At 48.5% G+C, this 23,605-nt stretch overlaps 1 protein-coding gene across 1 annotated transcript in view; it reads left to right on the top strand.

The window, feature by feature from the left end:
- The window catches only part of LOC137894670 (tectonic-1-like), a 30,219-nt gene that overhangs the window by 3,397 nt on the left and 3,217 nt on the right, over positions 1–23,605 (top strand). The window contains exons 2-13 of the mRNA XM_068740119.1: positions 13,340–13,575; positions 13,802–13,919; positions 17,244–17,377; positions 17,481–17,617; positions 17,689–17,709; positions 17,800–17,881; positions 17,958–18,070; positions 18,170–18,190; positions 20,092–20,226; positions 20,307–20,432; positions 23,244–23,332; positions 23,443–23,580. Coding sequence (XP_068596220.1) covers positions 13,340–13,575; positions 13,802–13,919; positions 17,244–17,377; positions 17,481–17,617; positions 17,689–17,709; positions 17,800–17,881; positions 17,958–18,070; positions 18,170–18,190; positions 20,092–20,226; positions 20,307–20,432; positions 23,244–23,332; positions 23,443–23,580 — 1,350 coding nt within the window. The remainder of the gene's footprint in view (positions 1–13,339; positions 13,576–13,801; positions 13,920–17,243; positions 17,378–17,480; positions 17,618–17,688; positions 17,710–17,799; positions 17,882–17,957; positions 18,071–18,169; positions 18,191–20,091; positions 20,227–20,306; positions 20,433–23,243; positions 23,333–23,442; positions 23,581–23,605) is intronic.

The raw sequence follows: 23,605 nt of genomic DNA on the forward strand, positions 1-23,605 counted from the left end.
TCGCCTCCGGTTTTATATGAGGTTAGATGGGAACGCTTTAGCCGCCCAACAGCTGGGAGAGTCCACGCCACCGCAGCCTCGGAACCGCCACCGTCATCAGATTAGATTCTTCCTGCTCCCAAAGACCCCCCCCCCCCCCGGATGCACCTAGAAATTCTGTCCATAAAGACTATGAACAGGACCGGTGATAAAGGGCGGCCCTGCCGGAGTCCAACCCGCACCTGGAGCAGGCTAGACTTGCTGCCGGCAGGGCAAACCAAGCTCTGACTGCGAGCGTGCAGGGACCGGACAGCTCTCTGCAAAGGGGGACCCCGTACTCCTGAAGCACCCCCCCCACAAGATACTATGAGGGACGCGGTTAAACAGCTTCTACAAATTCACAAAACACACGTGGACTGGTTGGGCGAACTCCCACGAACCCTCGGGCACCCGATGGAGGGTGTAGATCTGGTCCAGTGTCCCACGACTGGGACTAAAGCCACATTGTTTCTCCTGCATCCGAGGTTCGACTCTCGGTCCGATCCGATCCCAGCACCCTGGAATAGACTGTCCCCAGGAGGCCGAGGCGCGTGATCCCCCTGTAGTGGAGCACACCCTCCGGTTCACCGCCACTCCCGGCTGGCAGACCAGAGACACTGTCCCCGACCGCCATGCGATGTTACAGAGACGTGAAAACCAAGACAGTCCCTGCACATCCAGAGACTGAAGATACTCAGGGCGAACCTCATCCACCCCCGGTGCCCTGCCACCGAGGAGACTTTTAACTTGTGAATTCCTCATTTGACCAAACCACTATTAAATATATTCTCCCCAAACGTGTGGCTGTTTCTCTTTTTGTAAAGAACATTCTGTATCAATGAAGGAACCTCGCAAAAGACCAAAGAGCGGCTGCTCTATCCAGTCCCGGGTGCTCTATCCAGACCCGGGTGCTCTATCCAGACCCGGCTGCTCTATCCAGACCCGGCTGCTCTATCCAGACCCGACTGCTCTATCCAGACCCGGCTGCTCTATCCAGACCCGGCTGCTCTATCCAGACCCGGGTGCTCTATCCAGACCCGGGTGCTCTATCCAGACCCGGCTGCTCTATCCAGACCCAGCTGCTCTATCCAGACCCGGCTGCTCTATCCAGACCTGACTGCTCTATCCAGACCGGGGTGCTCTATCCAGACCCAGCTGCTCTATCCAGACCCGGCTGCTCTATCCAGACCTGACTGCTCTATCCAGACCTGACTGCTCTATCCAGACCCGACTGCTCTATCCAGACCTGGGTGCTCTATCCAGACCCGGCTGCTCTATCCAGACCCAGGTGCTCTATCCAGACCCGGCTGCTCTATCCAGATCCACTCCTGCACGCTGACAGTCTGGAGCAAACAAGCAAGGCTTGCATTTAACATGAAGATGAAGATGAAGTCTTCTTCACAAAGATGTTGTGAGGGTTTGCTGCTGAACTCTGCTGGGTGACAGTGTGTGCCACACTCATGGTGGGGGACATCTACGAGACAAATACCCCCCCCCCCCCACACACACACACACACAGTACGTGTCAGTGAAGGGCACAAGGCAGCTTTTAATTTGGAGAGTCGATAACGTGATGCTATCAGGAGAGAGAGATGACAGACGGATAGAGGGAGGAAGATGAAGGGATGCTGAGAGAGGATGAAGTTCAGAGCATATTTCATATCTGCCGTTCTTTGGATTGATCAGACAATGATTGAAGACGCTGCATCAGGATGGACTAATGTATCGCTGAGAAGACGATCAGAGTGATTTCTGAATGGGGTTTCTGTGTTTGTGAAGGACACTGGTATCAGGACAGAGACAGAGACGATGTTGGGAGGCAGAGACAATCGAGATGATGACCTGATGAGAGATGGACAGATAAGTGGACAGATAGATGGAGGCAGCGCGAGCGACTGGGAGGCTGAGAGGAGCAGAGGTGGTGCTCTGTCGCACCGGGACATGATACACTGCTAACATACACGAGGACATGCAGCCCACGAAGGACACGCAGCCCACGAAGGACAGGCAGCCCAGCAAAGGACATGCAGCCCACAAAGGACACGCAGCCCACAAAGGACACGCAGCCCACTAAGGACAGGCAGCCCACAAAGGACAGGCAGCCCAGCAAAGGACACGCAGCCCAGCAAAGGACACGCAGCCCACTAAGGACACGCAGCCCACGAAGGACACGCAGCCCACGAAGGACACGCAGCCCAGCAAAGGACAAGCAGCCCAGCAAAGGACAGGCAGCCAGGCAAAGGACACGCAGCCCACTAAGGACACGCAGCCCAGCAAAGGACAGGCAGCCCACGAAGGACACGCAGCCCACTAAGGACAGGCAGCCCAGCAAAGGACAGGCAGCCCACGAAGGACACGCAGCCCAGCAAAGGACAGGCAGCCCAGCGTAGGACACGCAGCCCGTGAGGGTTTATCATCTGGTCACCACTTGTTCATGGTAACGGTCCCCACAGCTCCCAGCTGACCAGCAGCAGGATCAGAGATTTAAAAACACAAATGTGTAAAAGCCATGTGTTTTTGAACTTATTTGATGTTGCAGGTTAGTTCTATATGATCATCTATAGGAGCATATATCGGAGCATCTATAGGAGCATCTATATGATCATCTATAGGAGCATATAGGAGACAGGGCTGCAGTATTATGAGAGGTGAGTGGACCAGTGTGCAAAAAACGTGCATGCAGCAGCTACAGTACAGTACAGTACAGTATAGTATAAAGTACAGTATTAGAAAGAAAGAATGCTTAGTATTGTCATACGTGTATACACATCACTGCACACACACACAGACAATGTCATTTACACCCTCCTACTGGGCCTTTTTTTAACAATCCACACACACGCATGTAACATGGATGGAGAGGGCATAGGGTGAAGGCACCACCATGATCGGGGCACCTGGAGCGGTTGGTGCCTTGCTCAGGGGCACCAGACTGGCCCCGCTCAAGCGACCAGTCCACACTCCATACCTCGTCTGGGCCGGAACTTGAACTGGTGAACCGGTGGACTCTCCCAACCAGCTGAGCCGCTGCCGTGTTGGACTATCCAGTGGCACGGCGTGCGTTTCACACCTCGGCCTTCAGTGATGCGTTTCACAGACCGACTTGAGCAAATACCCCTCATACTGCCATCGTTTATGACACCACGGCTGGAGAAAGAATATACAGAAACACACTTACGCAGTACTGGGTGTTGCATCACTTCACTCATATACAACACGGGCTATTTTCTGGAGCCTTTAATAATCAATAAACCTGCATCAGCAATTAAAACTTATCAAACTTACAAATAAAAGGTAGCGTGTGTGTGTGTGTGAGAGAGAGAGAGAAAGTGAATCCGCGGAGCGGAGATAGATGTGTGTGAGAGGTAGCGAGGGAAAAGGTCGTCTTTAATAAGTGCAAGTGAAATAATAAAGCTTCATCGATTCAGCAGGTCCGGCGTGTCCCTTTAGCATCGCTGCGCTTTGTGTACTTCTACTACAATCCCACAGCTGCGCCACAATATTTACGTACATTGCAGAGGAGCAAGAAAAAGTATTTTTTTATTTCCTTTGACATGAACTAAATAAAATTACAAAAATGCGTGAAACGTTAAATAAATGAAATGCTTGCACTCACAAAACGGCTGTCCCCCAAAACACTCATTTCAGCACAAAATCCATTCTCCTCTCTTTCCTCAAGAAGACTTCAGTGACTTGGTTCAGTTTATCTGTGCATTTCAGTTCCAATAAGATCCTTTTCTATGGACACGGAGGCCCACCCTGAGTTGGAGACTCCAGAGAGGGAGTAAAAAAGCTTCTCTTGAAAGGTCCGTCTTGAAAATGGTCTTGCGATTATATCTGCAACCAAATCTACGTTTCCCCTCCTTCATGGGTTAAAAAGCAAGTTTATATATAATCGATTTTTCTTCTGCCGCCCGGCTCCCGCTATCCAATCACAGGGTGCGTACATTTCACGTTCAACGTGAGGCCAGCTAGAAGGCCTTACTGTCGCCAACTCGTGATCTGATTGGCTATCGCAACTATCTATCAACTATATGTGCCCGTTCACTCACGGTACACAGACGCCAGCATTGTTGATTCTGAAGGTCTCGGACAGATTTCATACAACCTGGCAACAGAAACTAGCTCAATTCTGATTGGATAGAAATACAACACTGGGATATAATATGACATGAATATAATATATATATATATGGCAAATTAATTTAAAATGGCATTAACTTTTATTATAAATATGATGATTATTTCTGGTTATTTTAGGCCAGCAGAGAACGCTTTGCTGGCCCTGACGGTCCACCACTGATACTATGTATATGCCATATACTATATACTATATACGCCATATACTATATACACCATATACTATATATGTACACCATATACTATATACGCCATATACTATATACGCCATATACGATATATATACACCATATACTATATGTATATACCATATACTATATACGCCATATACTATATATACACCATTTACTATATATATACACCATTTACTATATATATACACCATATACTATATATATACCCCCTTGCAGATCCAAATAAATGACGAGTTAATTGAACAGGTATCAGAGGTGGAATATCTAGGAATAATTTTAGACTCGCACTTAAATTTTAAAAGCCACATTAAAAGGTTATGTAAATCCATCCGATCCAACAACAATTGCTTTAAATTAATCAGACAATGCTTGACTCCCGGCTGTGCAATGGTGTTTTTAAACTCTATAATCCTCTCTCGTCTGTCTTATGGAGCCACTGTTTGGTCACAAACGAGTCAGACCACGCTCAGGCCAATAGAGAGCCTTTACCACGGGGCCCTGAAGGTGTTTGACCAAAAGCCCATTAGATTTCACCATTGCCATATTTTATCAAAACACAAGTTTTTATCCTTCTTAAATTGTATTAATTTAAGTGTTCTTAAACAGTTTTTTTAAATGTGTGCATGGCTTTGCACCAGAACCACTGAGCAGGTTTGTCAGCAGACTGCAGAGCTCTGGCAGGTCCACCCGGGCAGCCTCAGGTGGGGACTGTAAGGTGCCTCCCCGAAAAACATCTTTCGCACAATCCGCTCTCTCTGTGAAAGGTGCTAGTCTGTGGAATCTGCTCCCTGTCCACCTAAAATCTATGACACAATTGGTCTCCTTCAAAAAAGAAACGAAATCTTGGATGTGCAAGCAGCAGCACTGTTCCCATGTTTAAATGTCCCTAAAGTGTGCTTGTCTGTTGTACCCTGTTAAGTTTTATCTCTAACATTTCTTTTTTGTTTTGTTTTCTGTCTTGTTTTTTACTCTTAATTTTGTTAGTTCTGTGATAAAAAAAAACATGCATTGACTGCTTTTTTAAAATTTTCCTTCCTTTCCATGTTTTTACGAATGTCTGTGTTGAAAGCCCATCTATGGACAAGTGCTGCGAATTAGCTTCAGCTCTAAGCGCTATAATGCAAACATCGGATACCTGTGCTACATGTGTCTATGTTTTGTATTTGTCCATATTCAAATAAACCAGAAATTTAAAAAAATAATAAAATAAATATACGCCATATACTATATATATACACCATATACTATATACGCCATATATTATATACGCCATATACTATATATACACCATATACTATATATATACACCATATACTATATACGCCCAATACTATATATGCCATATACTATATATACACCATATACTATATACGGCATATACTATATACGCCATATACTATATATATACTCCATATACTATATACACCATATAATATATGTATACGCCATATACTATATATATATACACCATATAATATATATATGCCATATACTATATATATATACACCATATAATATATATATGCCATATACTATACGCCATATACTATATACGGCATATACTATATATACACACCATATATTATACGCCATATATTATATACGGCATGTACTATACATATATGCTATATACTGTATATACACCATATACTATTTATACACCCCATATACTATTTATACACACCATATACTATATATATACGCCATATACTATATATACACCATATACTATTTATACACCCCATATACTATTTATACACACCATATACTATATATATACGCCATATACGTATACTTGATGAGAGGCCCAGTGTGTGTCTGAACAGAAACATACAAGAAATACCCGACAAAATGTGAAGTGTTTGCAGCTTTCTCATAGGTTAGCGTTCCCGCTGGCGCCGCCCTTCAGGCCTCGCTGGGTTGTACTGTATGTGTGACGTGTGTGTCACAAACCCCGTCTCAGGACAACAGCGTCGTTCCAGCTGGGTTAAAGGTGAAGACTCATGCTGCCATCATTTCACTGAACGCAGGAGAGTCACCGGGATTATTGATCGCTCCTCTCCAATGACGAGGAAACCAATCAGCAATCAGTTTGTCTTGGAGCTGAAGGACTGCGGTGACTTCCCCTGTAGTCCATGTCTTCTTAATCCAGCCATTATTCTCCTGTTGCCCACAGGTAGAGCAGCCACAGCGACCTCAGAGCGGAGGCCAGGCTGCTCCGCATAGTGGGTGGAGAGAGGAAGACGAAGGCCCACTATGGACACACAAACGCACCACGCCTCCACGAGCCTGGATCAAGCTGCATCAATAAAGTTATTCCTAAATAATGCCTGATAAAACAGGACATACAGCATGAGCTCCAGAAGCACGGCCGAGGCCGAGGTGTGACCGTCCGGAGACAGGCCCCTGCGGGCCCCGTCTGAGGCCTGGGCTCCACAGCACGCCTTGGCAGTGCTAACATGCTAATACAGCAGAGCGACATTTCCTTTGATTGGTTATACTGATCACGGGGGTAGAGGATAGGCTTGTATTAGTCCCTCCCCAAGGAAGGGCCGCACGCCAAGGACAACGTGAGGGAATTCCTTTGTGCGAGCATCGGGACAGCCACAAGGAGGCGTCCGAACCGCAGCGCTGAATTCCCTCACCAACTGGATCCTGAATCGTTTTATTAAATGTAACAGACCAGTACAAAGAGCATTAAAGGATACATCAAAGGAGACATTAAAGGAGACATATTCTACTAGTTAACGCAGAGACACTGATGTGAGATTTCTGAGACAGTCTTTGGTCAAGCAGATGCTACGTTCATTCCGTGCTCGCGTTGAGCTGTTCTTAATTAGTACCAAATAATACAGACTAAATGCTGCAAAGGGGCGGCTCACTGGACGGGGGCGGCGCCGGGGGCGGTGCTGTAAACCTTTTACAACACCAGGATGCTGTGGGCAGAGACAAGAGGGACGCTGGACGGTAGCGTTGTTGTTGTTATTTGCTGTTGAAGTCCGTGCGTGTGAAACGTTAGAGGTGCGTCCAGCTCTGCTGGGCCGGGAGGACAGCGAGGCTCTCAACCATCACACACACACACACACACATACACACGCACACACACACACACACACACACATACACACGCACACACACACACACGCACACACACACGCACGCACACACACACACACACGCGCACAAACACACACACGCACACACACGTACACACACACACACACGCACACACACACAAACACACACACACATACACACGCACACACACACGCACACATACACACACACACACGCACAAACACACACACACACACACATACACACGCACACACACACACACACGCACGCACACACACACACGCACACACACACACGCACGCACGCACACACACACACACGCGCACAAACACACACACGCACACACACACATACACACGCACACACACACATGCACACACACACAAACACACACACACACATACACACACACACACACACACACGCACAAACACACACACACGCACGCACACACACACAGACTCACACACACATACACACACGCACACACACACGCACACACACCTACACACACACCCACCCACAAACACACACACACACATACACACGCACACACACACGCACACATACACACACACATACACACACACACGCACAAACACACACACACACGCACACACACACATACACACACACACACACATACACACGCACACACACACGCACACATACACACACACATACACACACACACGCACAAACACACACGCACACACACACGCACACACACCTACACACACACACACCCACATACACACACATACCCACATACACACACACACACACACACGGCTTTACGGGTCACGACAGCTACAGGAGCCAATCCCATCTTGCTGTGGGCGAGAGGCAGGGCACACCTCAGATGTGTCGCCAGCGCGTCACGGGGAGATCATACAAACTCCCCTTTATGAGACACTGGACTGTGGGGGGCACGTCCCCTCAGGCTTTATATACAAAGGTTTGAAGTAGTGGTGGGACTTGATTAATTTTTTTAAACTAATTAACTATATGCTTTGTAATTAATTAATCGAAATTAATTGCATGACCATAATTTCCTCAAAAGCAACATTTTTTTATGCAAATAAATTGTATTGGACGACTTATCAAATAATACTCACAGACATGACTTTTAACTGAAGCTCATTTAATGGCTGGTAATTTCATTTCATTTCAAAATTGTAAACAAAGGTAAGTACAGTTGCAGAACTTTGCTTGAAATAGTCTTTCTGCACGGCATTTCAAAGGTTTCATCACACGCAGCTATCCGCAGCACATCTTGTAGACCTTTGTCTTCTACCACTGATAGCGGTCTACAGTCTTTGGCGACCCACTTTGCGAGTGAATTCGTCAGTGTTTCCGACGTTTAATTGCTCATTTTCCGTCTAAATCCATTTGTCATTTGGTCAAGTTGCTGCTGACCAGAACCGCTAGCGCGAGCCGTTTCTGTGCTAGCAGTACTTCTGTGGTAGGCAAACTCTTTTTTGCATAGTTTGCAATACACGGTGGCTTTGTCTCTCCCATCTGGTCGTTTTTTGAAAATGAATTTACCGTCCAGCAAAGTTATGTCTTTCACCTCTACGGATGGTAGGAAGGAGGAGGCAGATTCAGGAACAAACGTATCTTTTAATGAGGCGCAGTCAGTCACGGAACTACATGCTACATCGGCGCACACAACAAGCTAACGTGCCTACGTCATCACGTGACTACGGAATCCAGGCACGGACCAAATACATTCCAAAAGTACTCTCCATTCGTCCCCAAGCCAGCCTGGGACTGTGTGCGTCAGTATAAGTGGCGTACCAGAACATGGTGAACTGACAAACGTTCCGGGTTTTTTGACATGCAAACTGCGTTAAAATGCGTTAATATTTTGAATTAATTAACGTCCTTCTTATTAATTAATTGTAATTAATGCATTAATGTCCCACCCCTAGTTTGAAGTCATTTAGAGCTTTAGAGTAGGTAGTCTAGAGCTCTTCATGGGAGCTGTTTCTAGAACCATCTGCACCCAGCAACAGAACCGCTGCACAGAGGAGGTCGCGTTCATGCTAGTTAGTCGTCCTCGCAGTAGGGCTAGCCTGCGTAGCTTTGCTGGCTAACGCTTTACGTGAGCGAGGTGATGCGGAGAGAAGACAACAACATCTTTGCGCTATCTCGAGGTGCTGGCTCATGATTTCTTGATAGAGCTCTTGGGTTTTTAAAATATACTTTTTGTTTTTTGGCACCAAGTGTAAAACTAACAACAAAAAGCCTTCAAGTGATACCAGTGAGTGGCGATAGCTAGAAATCCCTCTACCCTGCGGACTGAGAGTCCTCAGGCGGCCCCGGGGAGACCTACAGCGCGCCCCCTATGGGCCAATCCATGGTACTAGCATGACTCCAAATGAGGACTCACTTTATAGAATGTGTGTTGAGAGCGATGTTTGCCACTAGTAATGCATGTTTAGGTCGGCACTACTTGCCACTGCTGAGTTGGGCGGAAGGTTACGCTGTGTTATGTTCTGTATAAATAAAGGCGGAGCCTCCCTGTGCACAGAGAGAGTGTACCGATGTAAAGTGATTTACGTGTCTCCTGTGTCGTATGTGCTGAGACGACGAAGCGAAGTACCGGAAGCTGTCTTCACCAGAAATGGAAGACGCGAATAACCGGCGAGCTGCTGCAGAAGAGCCAACAGGGTGTGAAGGGAAACTGTACCTTCACCTTCTCTAACATGATAGTGACTGAATAATTCAATATTTAGTGGATTTCAGGAACACATCAATGTCTCCGGTAAAACAATTGGATATTTTAGCATGTCATTAGCATGACTCTATAGCAGGCATGGGCAAACTCAGGCGGCCCGTTGGGGCCGCCTGAGTTTGTCCAAATTATATCATTAAATTAAGTTTTATTATAATTAAACCCCAATATTTGACCTTTCCCCTGTAATGCTACCTGTAAAAGGCCAAATCCTTTCATGTAATGTCTTTTACATGTCATTTATATTAGCTTACACAAATACTCCATCCATCTGTTCCTGGCCCGGCCCCTCTGGCTAATTTTAGAACCCATTGTGGCCCGCGAGTCAAAAGGTTTGCCCACCCCTGCTCTATAGGCAAACATTCAGAAACCAGAATGAACACAGGAGCACTTCGGCGTGAGACTCAAGCATAGATTACTTACCCTCGGACCTTTAGAAAAGGAGCTATTTTAAATTCTTCATAGCAAACATCACAATAAAAACTCTACGGTTTGCTTTGCCGGCGATAATTACTAGTCTCATACTAGTCTGGAATATATTTGCCACATGATTTATCATCATTCCATTGAAATCATTTATCAAGAGAAGCCCCACGTCATGTTCTCCTGCAGCTTTTAACACCGCTCGTTTCTGGAGTCTTCAAAGAGGACTCTTACACTCGTTTTGTTCTCTTCGTCACATCAGAGACTGATTGATTACAAAGCTGCATGTGATGTCTGTCTTAGCAGCTCTACTTCGTGTGATGCAGAAGTTCAGATCTTCAGTTCGGTGTAATTATAGAGCATTGATTGTAATTCATTTAAAGGTTTCTCCGGCCAATCAGAGGCTAAGTTCAAGCAGGAACGGCTCCTCAGCACTCAACAGCTTCAAAGCGCCCTGTTCACTTCACCAACAGCACAAAGTACACCGTGGGACGGTGCATATTTATACATTAAATACACAAAGTACACCGTGGGACGGTGCATATTTATACATTAAATACACAAAATACACCGTGGGACGGTGCATATTTATACATTAAATACACAAAATACACCGTGGGACGGTGCATATTTATACATTAAATACAAAAAACACACCGTGGGACGGTGCATATTTATATATTAAATACACAAAATACACCGTGGGACGGTGCATATTTATACATTAAATACACAAAATACACCGTGGGACGGTGCATATTTATACATTAAATACACAAAGTACACCGTGGGACGGTGCATATTTATACATTAAATACACAAAGTACACCGTGGGACGGTGCATATTTATACATTAAATACACAAAATACACCGTGGGACGGTGCATATTTATATATTAAATACACAAAATACACCGTGGGACGGTGCATATTTATACATTAAATACACAAAGTACACCGTGGGACGGTGCATATTTATATATTAAATACACAAAATACACCGTGGGACGGTGCATATTTATACATTAAATACACAAAATACACCGTGGGACAGTGCATATTTATATATTAAATACAAAAAATACAACGTGGGACGGTGCATATTTATACATTAAATACACAAAATACACCGTGGGACGGTGCATATTTATATATTAAATACAAAAAATACACCGTGGGACGGTGCATATTTATACATGAAATACAAAAAACACACAGTGGGACAGTGCATATTTATACATTAAATACAAAAAACACACCGTGGGACAGTGCATATTTATACATTAAATACAAAAAACACACCGTGGGACAGTGCATATTTATACATTAAATACAAAAAATACACCGTGGGACGGTGCATATTTATATATTAAATACAAAAAATACAACGTGGGACGGTGCATATTTATATATTAAATACACAAAATACACCGTGGGACAGTGCATATTTATATATTAAATACACAAAATACACCGTGGGACGGTGCATATTTATATATCAAATACAAAAAACACACCGTGGGACAGTGCATATTTATACATTAAATACAAAAAGTACAACGTGGGACAGTGCATATTTATATATTAAATACAAAAAACACACCGTGGGACGGTGCATATTTATATATTAAATACAAAAGATACACCCTGGGACAGTGCATATTTATATATTAAATACAAAAAATACACCGTGGGACGGTGCATATTTATACATTAAATACAAAAAATACACCGTGGGACAGTGCATATTTATATATTAAATACACAAAATACACCGTGGGACGGTGCATATTTATACATTAAATACAAAAAATACACCGTGGGACGGTGCATATTTATATATTAAATACACAAAATACACCGTGGGACAGTGCATATTTATACATTAAATACACAAAATACACCGTGGGACGGTGCATATTTATATATTAAATACACAAAATACACCGTGGGACAGTGCATATTTATATATTAAATACAAAACGAAAATATATATCTGGCACCCACAGGGGCGAGCAGCTCTGTATCTCTTCTCTGCCCCAGGGACGGTGCAGACACTGCAGAGGCCTTTTGTAGCGCTGCTTCTCGCCCACTGTCCTGTGGTGCTCCCTGCTGGAGAATAATAGTACTGCAAATAATAATTTTAGCAAATGTCAAACATCAAAGTGATAAGAGCTGTTCACCTTAAAGTCTTGGCACACAGATTCTGACTTCAGTGAAGATATCACACACAAAAAAAAAGAATTTAGCTATACTAGTCTGTGCTAAAAAGTCAGAGAACGCAGTATTTAGCAGATTTATAGGCAGTATGCTGCAGTATATTTAATGCTGCAGTTTGAAGCACGAGAATGTATCTTAAACCCGTGAATGAATAAAAGAATTAAACGCAAGTATCTTTGAATAGTACATAAAGACATACTGTCAATGGTGATAAAGTAAATAGAAAAACTGTAATAATACAACACATATATTGCATGTACTGTAAGGTAATGTATTGGAAAGGACCACGTTCATCTTTGTTTTCAGTGAAATCAATTTTCTGCGGCGTGATTGCGTCCTCATCCTGCGGGGTGTAGTACCGCCCATGGGCAGCAGGTGTCAGAACGTCATCATGAAAGGAGCAGCTAATCAATCCAGCGAAGAAGAAGAAAACCATAGCAACCAGAGGCTAAACAAAGATGGCCGTGTTTCGGTCCCGATCGAGTCTGTTCAGTTTATTTCTCTTGTTTTCTGTCGTCACCGCCAGCGGAAGTCCGACGAACGGGGAGCAGAACTCCAGAACTCCAGAGCCTGCAGAGCCCGGAGCCCGGAGCTCGGAGCCGCCGAGCGCGGAGCCGCCGAGCCCGGACCCGCCGAGCCCGGACCCGCCGAGCCCGGAGCCGCCGAGCGCGGAGCCGCTGAGCCCGGAGCCGCCCAGCCCGGAGCCGCCCAGCCCGGAGCCGCTGCCTCTCTCCGGCCGTCTGCTCACTCCAGCCGACAACGGTAGGAGGCCGCATTAGCACCAGCTAGCTAGCTAGCTTGCTGGCTTAGGTCTCGGCTCTCTTCACGTAGAGGCGGTAAGGACATCAGTTAAGAGGCCACGCCCAACGTTTAAGTTTATTCTCATAGTTTAATAATAAAATATAAAGACTACAAATAAACATTATCCTGTTATCTCTCTTTGTACAGCGTATAACCTCAGATCTGTGTGTGTGTGTGTGTGTGTCAGTCGGCAGCTTGTGTCCCTGTGACGTCATCGTGGACGTGTGTGACATGAACTGCTGCTGTGACAGAGCGTGTGTGGAGGAGGTCGCTCTGTTCACCGCCTGCTCAGTGCTCGCCGTCAGGTGAGTGTCGCAGCTTCCTGTGGCTCTCTGTGCAGCTTCCTGTGGCTCTCTGTGCAGCTTCCTGTCGCTCTCTGCGCAGCTTCCTGTGGCTCTCTGTGCAGCTTCCTGTGGCTCTCTGTGCAGCTTCCTGTTGCTCTCTGTGCAGCTTCCTGTGGCTCTCTGTGCAGCTTCCTGTGGCTCTCTGTGCAGCTTCCTGTCGCTCTCTGTGCAGCTTCCTGTGGCTCTCTGTGCAGCTTCCTGTGGCTCTCTGTGCAGCTTCCTGTGGCTCTCTGTGCAGCTTCCTGTCGCTCTCTGTGCAGCTTCCTGTGGCTCTCTGTGCAGCTTCCTGTGGCTCTCTGTGCACCTTCCTGTGGCTCTCTGTGCAGCTTCCTGTCGCTCTCTGTGCAGCTTCCTGTGGCTCTCTGTGCAGCTTCCTGTGGCTCTCTGTGCAGCTTCCTGTGGCTCTCTGTGCAGCTTCCTGTCGCTCTCTGTGCAGCTTCCTGTGGCTCTCTGTGCAACTTCTTGTCGCTCTCTGTGCAGCTTCCTGTGGCTCTCTGTGCAGCTTCCTGTCGCTCTCTGTGCAGCTTCCTGTCACTCTCTGTGCAGCTTCCTGTCGCTCTCTGTGTAGCTTCCTGTCACTCTCTGTACAGCTTCCTGTCGCTCTCTGTGCAACTTCCTGTCGCTCTCTGTGCAGCTTCCTGTCGCTCTCTGTGCAACTTCCTGTCGCTCTCTGTGCAGCTTCCTGTCGCTCTCTGTGCAACTTCCTGTCGCTCTCTGTGCAGCTTCCTGTCGCTCTCTGTGCAGCTTCCTGTGGCTCTCTTTGCAGCTTCCTGTCGCTCTCTGTGCAACTTCCTGTCACTCTCTGTGCAGCTTCCTGTCGCTCTCTGTGCAACTTCCTGGCGCTCTCTGTACAACTTCCTGTCACTCTCTGTGCAGCTTCCTGTCGCTCTCTGTGCAGCTTCCTGGTGCTCTCTGTGCAACTTCCTGGCGCTCTCTGTGCAACTTCCTGTCGCTCTCTGTGCAGCTTCCTGTCGCTCTCTGTGCAAATTCCTGTCGCTCTCTGTGCAGCTTCCTGTCGCTCTCTGTGCAGCTTCCTGTTGCTCTCTGTGCAGCTTCCTGTGGCTCTCTGTGCAGCTTCCTGTGGCTCTCTGTGCAGCTTCCTGTGGCTCTCTGTGCAGCTTCCTGTTGCTCTCTGTGCAGCTTCCTGTGGCTCTCTGTGCAACTTCCTGTCGCTCTCTGTGCAGCTTCTTGTCGCTCTCTGTGCAAATTCCTGTCGCTCTCTGTGCAGCTTCCTGTCGCTCTCTGTGCAGCTTCCTGTCGCTCTCTGTGCAGCTTCCTGTCGCTCTCTGTGCAACTTCCTGTCGCTCTCTGTGCAGCTTCCTGGCGCTCTCTGTGCAGCTTCCTGTGGCTCTCTGTGCAGCTTCCTGTCGCTCTCTGTGGCTCTCTTTGCAGCTTCCTGTCGCTCTCTGTGCAACTTCCTGTCACTCTCTGTGCAGCTTCCTGTGGGTCTCTGTGCAGCTTCCTGTCGCTCTCTGTGCAGCTTCCTGGCGCTCTCTGTGCAACTTCCTGGCGCTCTCTGGGCAACTTCCTGGCGCTCTCTGTGCAACTTCCTGTCACTCTCTGTGCAGCTTCCTGTCGCTCTCTGTGCAGCTTCCTGGCGCTCTCTGTGCAACTTCCTGGCGCTCTCTGTGCAACTTCCTGTTGCTCTCTGTGGAGCTTCCTGTCGCTCTCTGTGCAGCTTCCTGTCACTCTCTGTGCAGCTTCCTGTCGCTCTCTGTGCAACTTCCTGTCGCTCTCTGTGCAGCTTCCTGTGGCTCTCTGTGCAGCTTCCTGTCACTCTCTGTGCAACTTCCTGTCGCTCTCTGTGCAGCTTCCTGGCGCTCTCTGTGCAGCTTCCTGTCGCTCTCTGTGCAGCTTCCTGGCGCTCTCTGTGCAGCTTCCTGGCGCTCTCTGTGCAGCTTCCTGTCGCTCTCTGTGCAGCTTCCTGTCACTCTCTGTGCAACTTCCTGTCGCTCTCTGTGCAGCTTCCTGTCGCTCTCTGTGCAGCTTCCTGTCGCTCTCTGTGCAGCTTCCTGGCGCTCTCTGTGCAACTTCCTGGCGCTCTCTGTGCAACTTCCTGTTGCTCTCTGTGGAGCTTCCTGTCGCTCTCTGTGCAGCTTCCTGTCACTCTCTGTGCAGCTTCCTGTCGCTCTCTGTGCAACTTCCTGTCGCTCTCTGTGCAGCTTCCTGTGGCTCTCTGTGCAGCTTCCTGTCGCTCTCTTTGCAGCTTCCTGTCGCTCTCTGTGCAGCTTCCTGTCGCTCTCTGTGCAGCTTCCTGTGGCTCTCTGTGCAGCTTCCTGTCGCTCTCTGTGCAAGTTCCTGTCGCTCTCTTTGCAGCTTCCTGTTGCTCTCTGTGCAACTTCCTGTCGCTCTCTTTGCAGCTTCCGGTCACTCTCTGTGCAACTTCCTGTCGCTCTCTGTGCAGCTTCCTGTCGCTCTCTTTGCAGCTTCCTGTCGCTCTCTGTGCAGCTTCCTGTCACTCTCTGTGCAACTTCCTGTCGCTCTCTGTGCAGCTTCCTGGCGCTCTCTGTGCAGCTTCCTGTCGCTCTCTGTGCAGCTTCCTGGCGCTCTCTGTGCAGCTTCCTGGCGCTTTCTGTGCAACTTCCTGTCGCTCTCTGTGCAGCTTCCTGTGGGTCTCTGTGCAGCTTCCTGTGGGTCTCTGTGCAACTTCCGGTCACTCTCTGTGCAGCTTCCTGTCGCTCTCTTTGCAGCTTCCTGTCGCTCTCTGTGCACCTTCCTGTCGCTCTCTTTGCAGCTTCCTGTCGCTCTCTGTGCAGCTTCCTGTCGCTCTCTTTGCAGCTTCCTGTCGTTCTCTGTGCAGCTTCCTGTCGCTCTCTGTGCAGCTTCCTGTGGCTCTCTGTGCAGCTTCCTGTCGCTCTCTGTGCAGCTTCCTGTCGCTCTCTTTGCAGCTTCCTGTCGCTCTCTGTGCAGCTTCCTGTCGCTCTCTGTGCAGCTTCCTGTGGCTCTCTGTGCAGCTTCCTGTCGCTCTCTGTGCAGCTTCCTGTCGCTCTCTTTGCAGCTTCCTGTCGCTCTCTGTGCAGCTTCCTGTCACTCTCTGTGCAACTTCCTGTCGCTCTCTGTGCAGCTTCCTGGCGCTCTCTGTGCAACTTCCTGTCGCTCTCTGTGCAGCTTCCTGGCGCTCTCTGTGCAGCTTCCTGTCGCTCTTTTTTTCTTCTGCACGCCACGTTTCTGGAGATGAAAGGGGACCTGATCCACGCTTCGTTCTCTCTGATGAAGACTCCGACAATGGGGGGTTCAGCTTCCTCCGTTTCGGTGATGAAGAGGCTTCGTCCTCTCTGTCTTCAGGGGACATCAGCGGCTGTGCAGCCAGAAGACGGCGTCCTACTCTTTGGTGAGCGCAGCAGACGGTTACTCAGAGCTGAAGACGTCCGTCCAGAAGGAGACTAATGATGATGTCTTCTGCGTTCAGTCACAGAACCGTGAGTCCCTGCCGGCGTTGTGGGACAGGCCTGTCCCCCTTTAGCGGCACATCGTAGCTAGCCACGTCTTGCTACTTTCTGCTGACTCTTCCTCTCTGCCCAGGAATCGATGGGTTTGCTCATCCCGCCCCCGCACTCCCAACCGACCGCACCTTTGACAGCCTGTTTGAACGTTTCAGCAGCTCAGAGATCAGGGGACAGACATCGGCTGCAGGTCCCCGGGCTGGACCTGGATACCAGGTTGGACCTGGTTCTGATGGACTTCCTGTTTGCTTAGATGAAGCCCAGCGGTCACCGTTTGTTGTTTACAGTACGGCGATGTGATGGTGACAGCAGGAGCGCCTGGACAGCCTGGACGGCCTGGACGGCCTGGACAGCGTGGACAGCCTGGACAGCCTGGACAGCCTGGACAGCGTGGACAGCCTGGACGGCCTGGACAGCCCGGGCTGCTGAGGCTGCCGGCTCCTGGTGTCACTGCTGACTGTGTGGACAGCAGTCCTGCAGGTAGCCGCCGTCGTCCAGAGTGTCACTGCTGGTGGACTGCAATGGATGACGAGTCCTTCCCCGTTGGTCTCGGCAGCGTTCCTGCGGGACCAGAGCAGTCGGTGTTCCCGTCGTGTGGTCCTGGACCGGGACTGCGGCGGCGTGCCCGCCCTCAGCGTGGACAGCTACGCCCGCGTCCAGCTGCGAGCGGTGAGTCCTGCACCGAGCGAGAACAATGTAGCGTGAAGAGCTAATGAAATGCTACGAACAGTAAATGAGCTAAAGCAAACACCCCCCCCCCCCCGACAGGGACGGAACGCAGACGCAGCAGTAAGTTCGTCTCCTCCTCGAACCCTGAACCCTGAACCCTGAACTTCACTGAATCAGGGACCAGGTTTAGAGACTCTTCAGTGTTTCTGGCCTGTGGATGAGAATGTCCTTCGTTGTCTTTGTTTTCTGAATGTCTCCTATTCTGGACGGAAAACGAGTGAATTCAATGATGGGCTGTCAAACTGGATCAGAACTATTCAGAACTAACAGTTCGGTTAGTCAATAAAAAAACCACATTGATGTAGCTCGTCTCATTACAATGCAATATCATTTTAGACTTCGTAAAAGACAGACAGACAGACAGGCAGACAGACAGACAGGCAGACAGACAGACAGACAGAGAGACAGACAGAGAGACAGGCAGGCAGACAGACAGACAGGCAGGCAGACAGACAGACAGACAGACAGAGAGGCAGGCAGACAGAGAGACAGACAGACAGAGAGACAGACAGAGAGACAGACAGAGAGACAGACAGAGAGGCAGGCAGACAGAGAGACAGACAGACAGAGAGACAGACAGAGAGACAGACAGAGAGACAGACAGAGAGGCAGGCAGACAGAGAGGCAGGCAGACAGAGAGACAGGCAGACACTGTGGTGTCTTCCTCATCATTTGTGAGCGCCTACACATCCCATAATGACCTCCATGCTCAGTGTCCCTGGAGCGCCTTACATCACGGCCCTCACCCCGAGAGGAAGTGCAGCAAGACACTGACCCACAGACAGGTGGTGCCGCAACGCAGCCACAGGAAGACGAGACACAGGAAGTGTGTCCAGGAATAAGGAAGTGATGAGCGATGGCGTCACTCTGCTAACGAATGAAGCCACACTGGCAGCATCAGATATTATTCTCACTTTACGTCCGACGGGAGACAGACATCTGGGACGGGTGGGGAATCCACCATTGATGACAGGACAGTCTCTGCTGATGTCCCCACAGTGACAGCATGTCCCTGTAGCGTTGGTAAAATGAACTCATGGGTGAGCCTAATAGCAGCTCTGTGAGAGGACACTCGGGTAGAACGGCGGTCCCATGCCTGCCCTCAGTGTCCTCAGGCGGTCCCATGCCTGCCCTCAGTGTCCTCTGGCGGTTCCATGCCTGCCCTCAGTGTCCTCTGGCGGTCCCATGCCTGCCCTCAGTGTCCTCTGGCGGTCCCATGCCTGGCCTCAGTGTCCTCTGTTGTTATCCTCTGGGGATCATGACTGTCTGGACTACATGTTGAGAAAGAGGACATTTGAGCTCATCCTCATCCTTATCCGGGGGCGGGTTGCGGGGGTCCAGCTCCAGCAAAGGACCCCGAGCTTCCTTTCCTGGGACACATTACAGTTGTTCTCAGTCGCTTTGGTGCTTTTCTCAGATCAGAATGAGCATTCTCAGAACTATTAGTTCATTTAGTCTTTAGCAGCACTTCCTCCTCCCTGTGAGCGAACGGCAAACGCTTTGGACCTGCATCAGTGGCTGTCATACGTGAACTTCAGCTTCCACTCAGGAGGAGTGAACTATTAGCTGTAACCAATGACAGCCACTCAGGGATGAATCCAAGAAACCCTCAACTAGCAAGCATTTGGGAACGAGCAGCACAGAATGGGTAACGTGGACAGTCCCCCCGCTGATGTCCCAGGCCAACGCGGGGGGACTATTACAATGTGTGCAGCCGTCAGACAACGGCGTCCTCACCCACACCCCCTCCTTTACAGTTTACAGGGACACGTTGTTCTGTGGGACAAGGCCGGTTTCCACCACCACATCTCGCCAGACAATGGGCAGGATTCAGGTGTAGTTAGTGTAGCAAATAGTGATTAATCATGAGTTAGTCCATTGAAAGTCCTGATTAATCTTTTGACAGCCCTCATTGAGATTTCAGAACGTTGGTTAATGTTGGTTTTCTGATGTTGCTGGAGTTGGTTCCTGTGGAGGTGTCTTCAGTCGTCCTGCAGTCTGTAGAAGGAACTCAGACGGAGCTTCAGGTCCCAGGTGAAGACCACCTCCACGCCGTTCTCCTGGGCCCGGGTCTTTGTGCTAACGCCGTGCTGAAGGTGAGTCCAGCAGATTACATAGCTGATATGCAAACCAAGACGCCACTGGGGAATGTTGACGGCGCGTTTTGTGTCCTCAGGTGGGCTACGTGGTTAAATACAGCCCATCGGGTGAGATCCTGAACGCTTCCGTGTCTCTGCTGCTTGGATTTGTCCGTCAGTCGGCGCTGCCCCTGCAGCAGGAGTTTCACATCACCTTTGTCCAGGTAGTGCCTCCAAAAGCCACTTCTCTCCGTTACTGTTCATCACCTTTGGACCGCGGCAGATGGAGAAATAAAGACAGAAAGGGAGACGGAGAAAATAATCAGTCATAGAGAAAAAAATCAACAACAAAAAAACCCAGATAGAAAGACAAAGAGCCGAGGACAGAGGTAGGGAGAGACAATGAAAGAGTGCAGGAGGACAGAGGTAGGGAGAGACAAAAACAGAGAGACAATGAAAGAGTGCAGGAGGACAGAGGTAGGGAGAGACAAAAACAGAGACAATGAAAGAGTGCAGGAGGAGCAAAGTCAGTCAGTTAAACAAGCTGCTAGCCTTTACTACTCTACTACTTTACTAACTCGTATACTAATACTCCTTAAATTGAAAGAAAAACAGCCCCAGACATTTAAATCTTGGTTTCTGGATATTTTGCATCATTTAGCATTGGAAAAAAATAGATGCTCTATTGGAGGATGTGTTTTGAATCACATAAAAAAAATGTAAATCCCTCTTTCCAGTGTAGTCTTATTGATACTAGACTGTGACTTGTGAGGGAGGTCTAGATATAGTTGGACTCACCTCCACCCACAGCTTGGGCTCTGGAACCCACCAGAGGGTCGACCATTGTGAGAGGCGGTGGGCTGATGTGTTGGACTTTAACCAAGTGAACGAGAGGGTTGCTTCCCTGTGCCTTCGGGTCTGGGACAGGTGTCTCACTGTTCTTTCGGCCTACGGGCAAAATGGCAGTGCAGAGTACCCGACCGTCTTGGAGTCTTTGGAAGGAGTACTAGATCGTGTTCCGACTGGAGACTCCATTGTTTTTCTGGGGGATTTTGACGCTCACATGGGCAGTGACACTGAGACTTGGAGGGGGATGATTGGGGTCAACGGCTTCCCCAGTCTGAGCGCGAGTGGTGTTCTGTTGTTGGACTTGTGTGCTAGTCACAGGGACGTCCATAACTGCACGTGGCACCAGGACAACCGTAGGCTAGTGGTCGATGATCAACTTTATTGTCATGTCATCCGACGTGTCTTGGACACTCGGGTGAAGAGAGGAGCAGAGCTGTTAACTGATCACTATCTGGTGGTGAGTTGGATCCGCTGCCAGGGTAGGGGGCCGGACAGACTCGACAGGCCCAAATGTATTTTAAGGGTCTGCTGGGAACGTCTAGCCAGAGCCCTCTATCAGCGCAGTTTTCAACACGCCTCTGGAAAAACTTCTCCCAGATCCCGGAGGAGTCTGTGGACATTGAGTCAGAATGGATCATGTTCTCCACCTCCCTTGTCAAAGCACCTGTTCAGGGCTGAGGTTAGAGTCTCTGGTGCCAGGCGCAGCGGCAACCCCCACACCCGGTGGTGGAGTCCGGAAGTAAGGGATGCCGTCGAGCTGAAAAAGCAGTCTTATCGAGTCTCGTTGACTCGTGGGACTCCGGAGGCTTCACTTTGCTGTAACAGCAGAATTACAGGAAGTCATAAACACTGGCGGACCAAGAGTATCGGCGGCCCGAGTGGTTATGGAGGCAAAAACTCGGGCCTGGGAGGAGTTCAGAGGGGCCATGGAGGCGGACTATAGGTGGGCCTCGAAAGAACTCTGGTAAACTGTCCGGCGCCTCAGGCGGGGAAAGGCGTTGCACCGCCAACACTATACAGTGGAGGCAGGGAGCTGCTGAACTCAACTGGAGGTATTGTTGGCCGATGGGAAGAATACTTCGAGAGTCCCCGGATAATCGATGGATGGATGGAGTAGTTCATCAGCCTGAAACAATAGACAGTTCTAGTGTTACTGCTTAGTATACAGTAGTCCCGCGATATAATGCGGTTCATCTTCTGCGACTTCGCTGCTTCGCGGAGTTTTAATGCAATTTTTCAGATTTTCTTTTTTGCACTTGAACTCGCCTTGAAACGGCGCAAGACGAAGGGGCGCGGTCGGAGGAACTGTGAAATACCACGAGTTGCTATTAATAACTTCTCATGTGTTCAACCTCGTAGGTTGATCATTAAAATTAAATTCGTTATTTCTAAAAGCTATCATGTTTATTTGTTAAGCGTTTGTTTAATAGCGCTCTTATTCTCTGTAAAAAGAGGCTTTTATTTTGTAGGAGCATAAACGTCGCGTCCCTTTTGGGTTTTGTTTCTTCCTGTTGATACATGTAGCCGCTGCCGTTCCGCTGTGCTAAGCTATCCAATAAAGCAGCATGAGAGGCTAAAGACAGCACGAGTAGAATATTTGTTCTTCTGCACTCCAAGCGGCTCTTTCCTCGACCTGCACGCCTTAACATTATTAACAGGAAAACGTTTACTGTACGTACTATATATTTATATTCCTCAAACTAATGTTTAGTTCTGAAAAGGTTTTGATCTTTGGTTTCATTCTATAATACTGAAACAATCTATTTAGATTAATGCCTGTTAAACGTGTATAAAGTGTGTGGTGAGGGGTTTTACAGCCTTAAAACATTTATGTACATGTATAATAATTGAAAATAAAGATCACTACATTGCGGATTTCATTTTTTGTTTTTGGAACGTAACCCCCGCAGAAAATGAGGGACTACTGTATTTCATTTTGTATACTAGGAGGAAGTCTCCTCTCATGCCAGTATAGATATGGGTGAGAACAGAGAGGGACTCACAATGCGATGCTGAGCCATCCCAGCTGAAACAGCAAACAGAAAAACGCATGGTACAACACAAGTCTGCGAGGTTGTTCCAGAGGGTTTCTAGCCTGCCTGGTTCAAGGCTGGAAACCGTTCGCTGGCGCTGATGAGTGAAACTTTATGTCACAACAACGCGTGCTATACTGCTGTCTTCCTCAGGAAGACACGGATCAGGCGACTGCTCACTACAGTGGGAACCCAGGCTACATCGTTGGACTGCCTCTTGTGTCCGGGACAAGGACAGCGGCATATCCTTCACCCTGGACCTCGCTCAGTCTGATTGATAGGTAGAAGAGCAGCAGCGGTTAGGAGATGAGACGAATGTCCTGCAGTATCTGTCCTTAACAGGTGGTTTCACTGGCATTGTTCAAAGCATCGACCCCAGAGACACCCTGTCTCTTCTCCACAGCACCGGGGACCAGGATTGTCTGCAGGGACCACATCAGCGCTCCCCTATCCTGTTCGGTCTGGACTTTGTGTCCGGCTGCACGTTAAGGCAGGACATCCTGTAACTCAGCGAC

Source organism: Brachionichthys hirsutus, chromosome 6 (assembly GCF_040956055.1).
Source record: "Brachionichthys hirsutus isolate HB-005 chromosome 6, CSIRO-AGI_Bhir_v1, whole genome shotgun sequence".
Classification (NCBI taxonomy): Eukaryota; Metazoa; Chordata; class Actinopteri; order Lophiiformes; family Brachionichthyidae; genus Brachionichthys; species Brachionichthys hirsutus.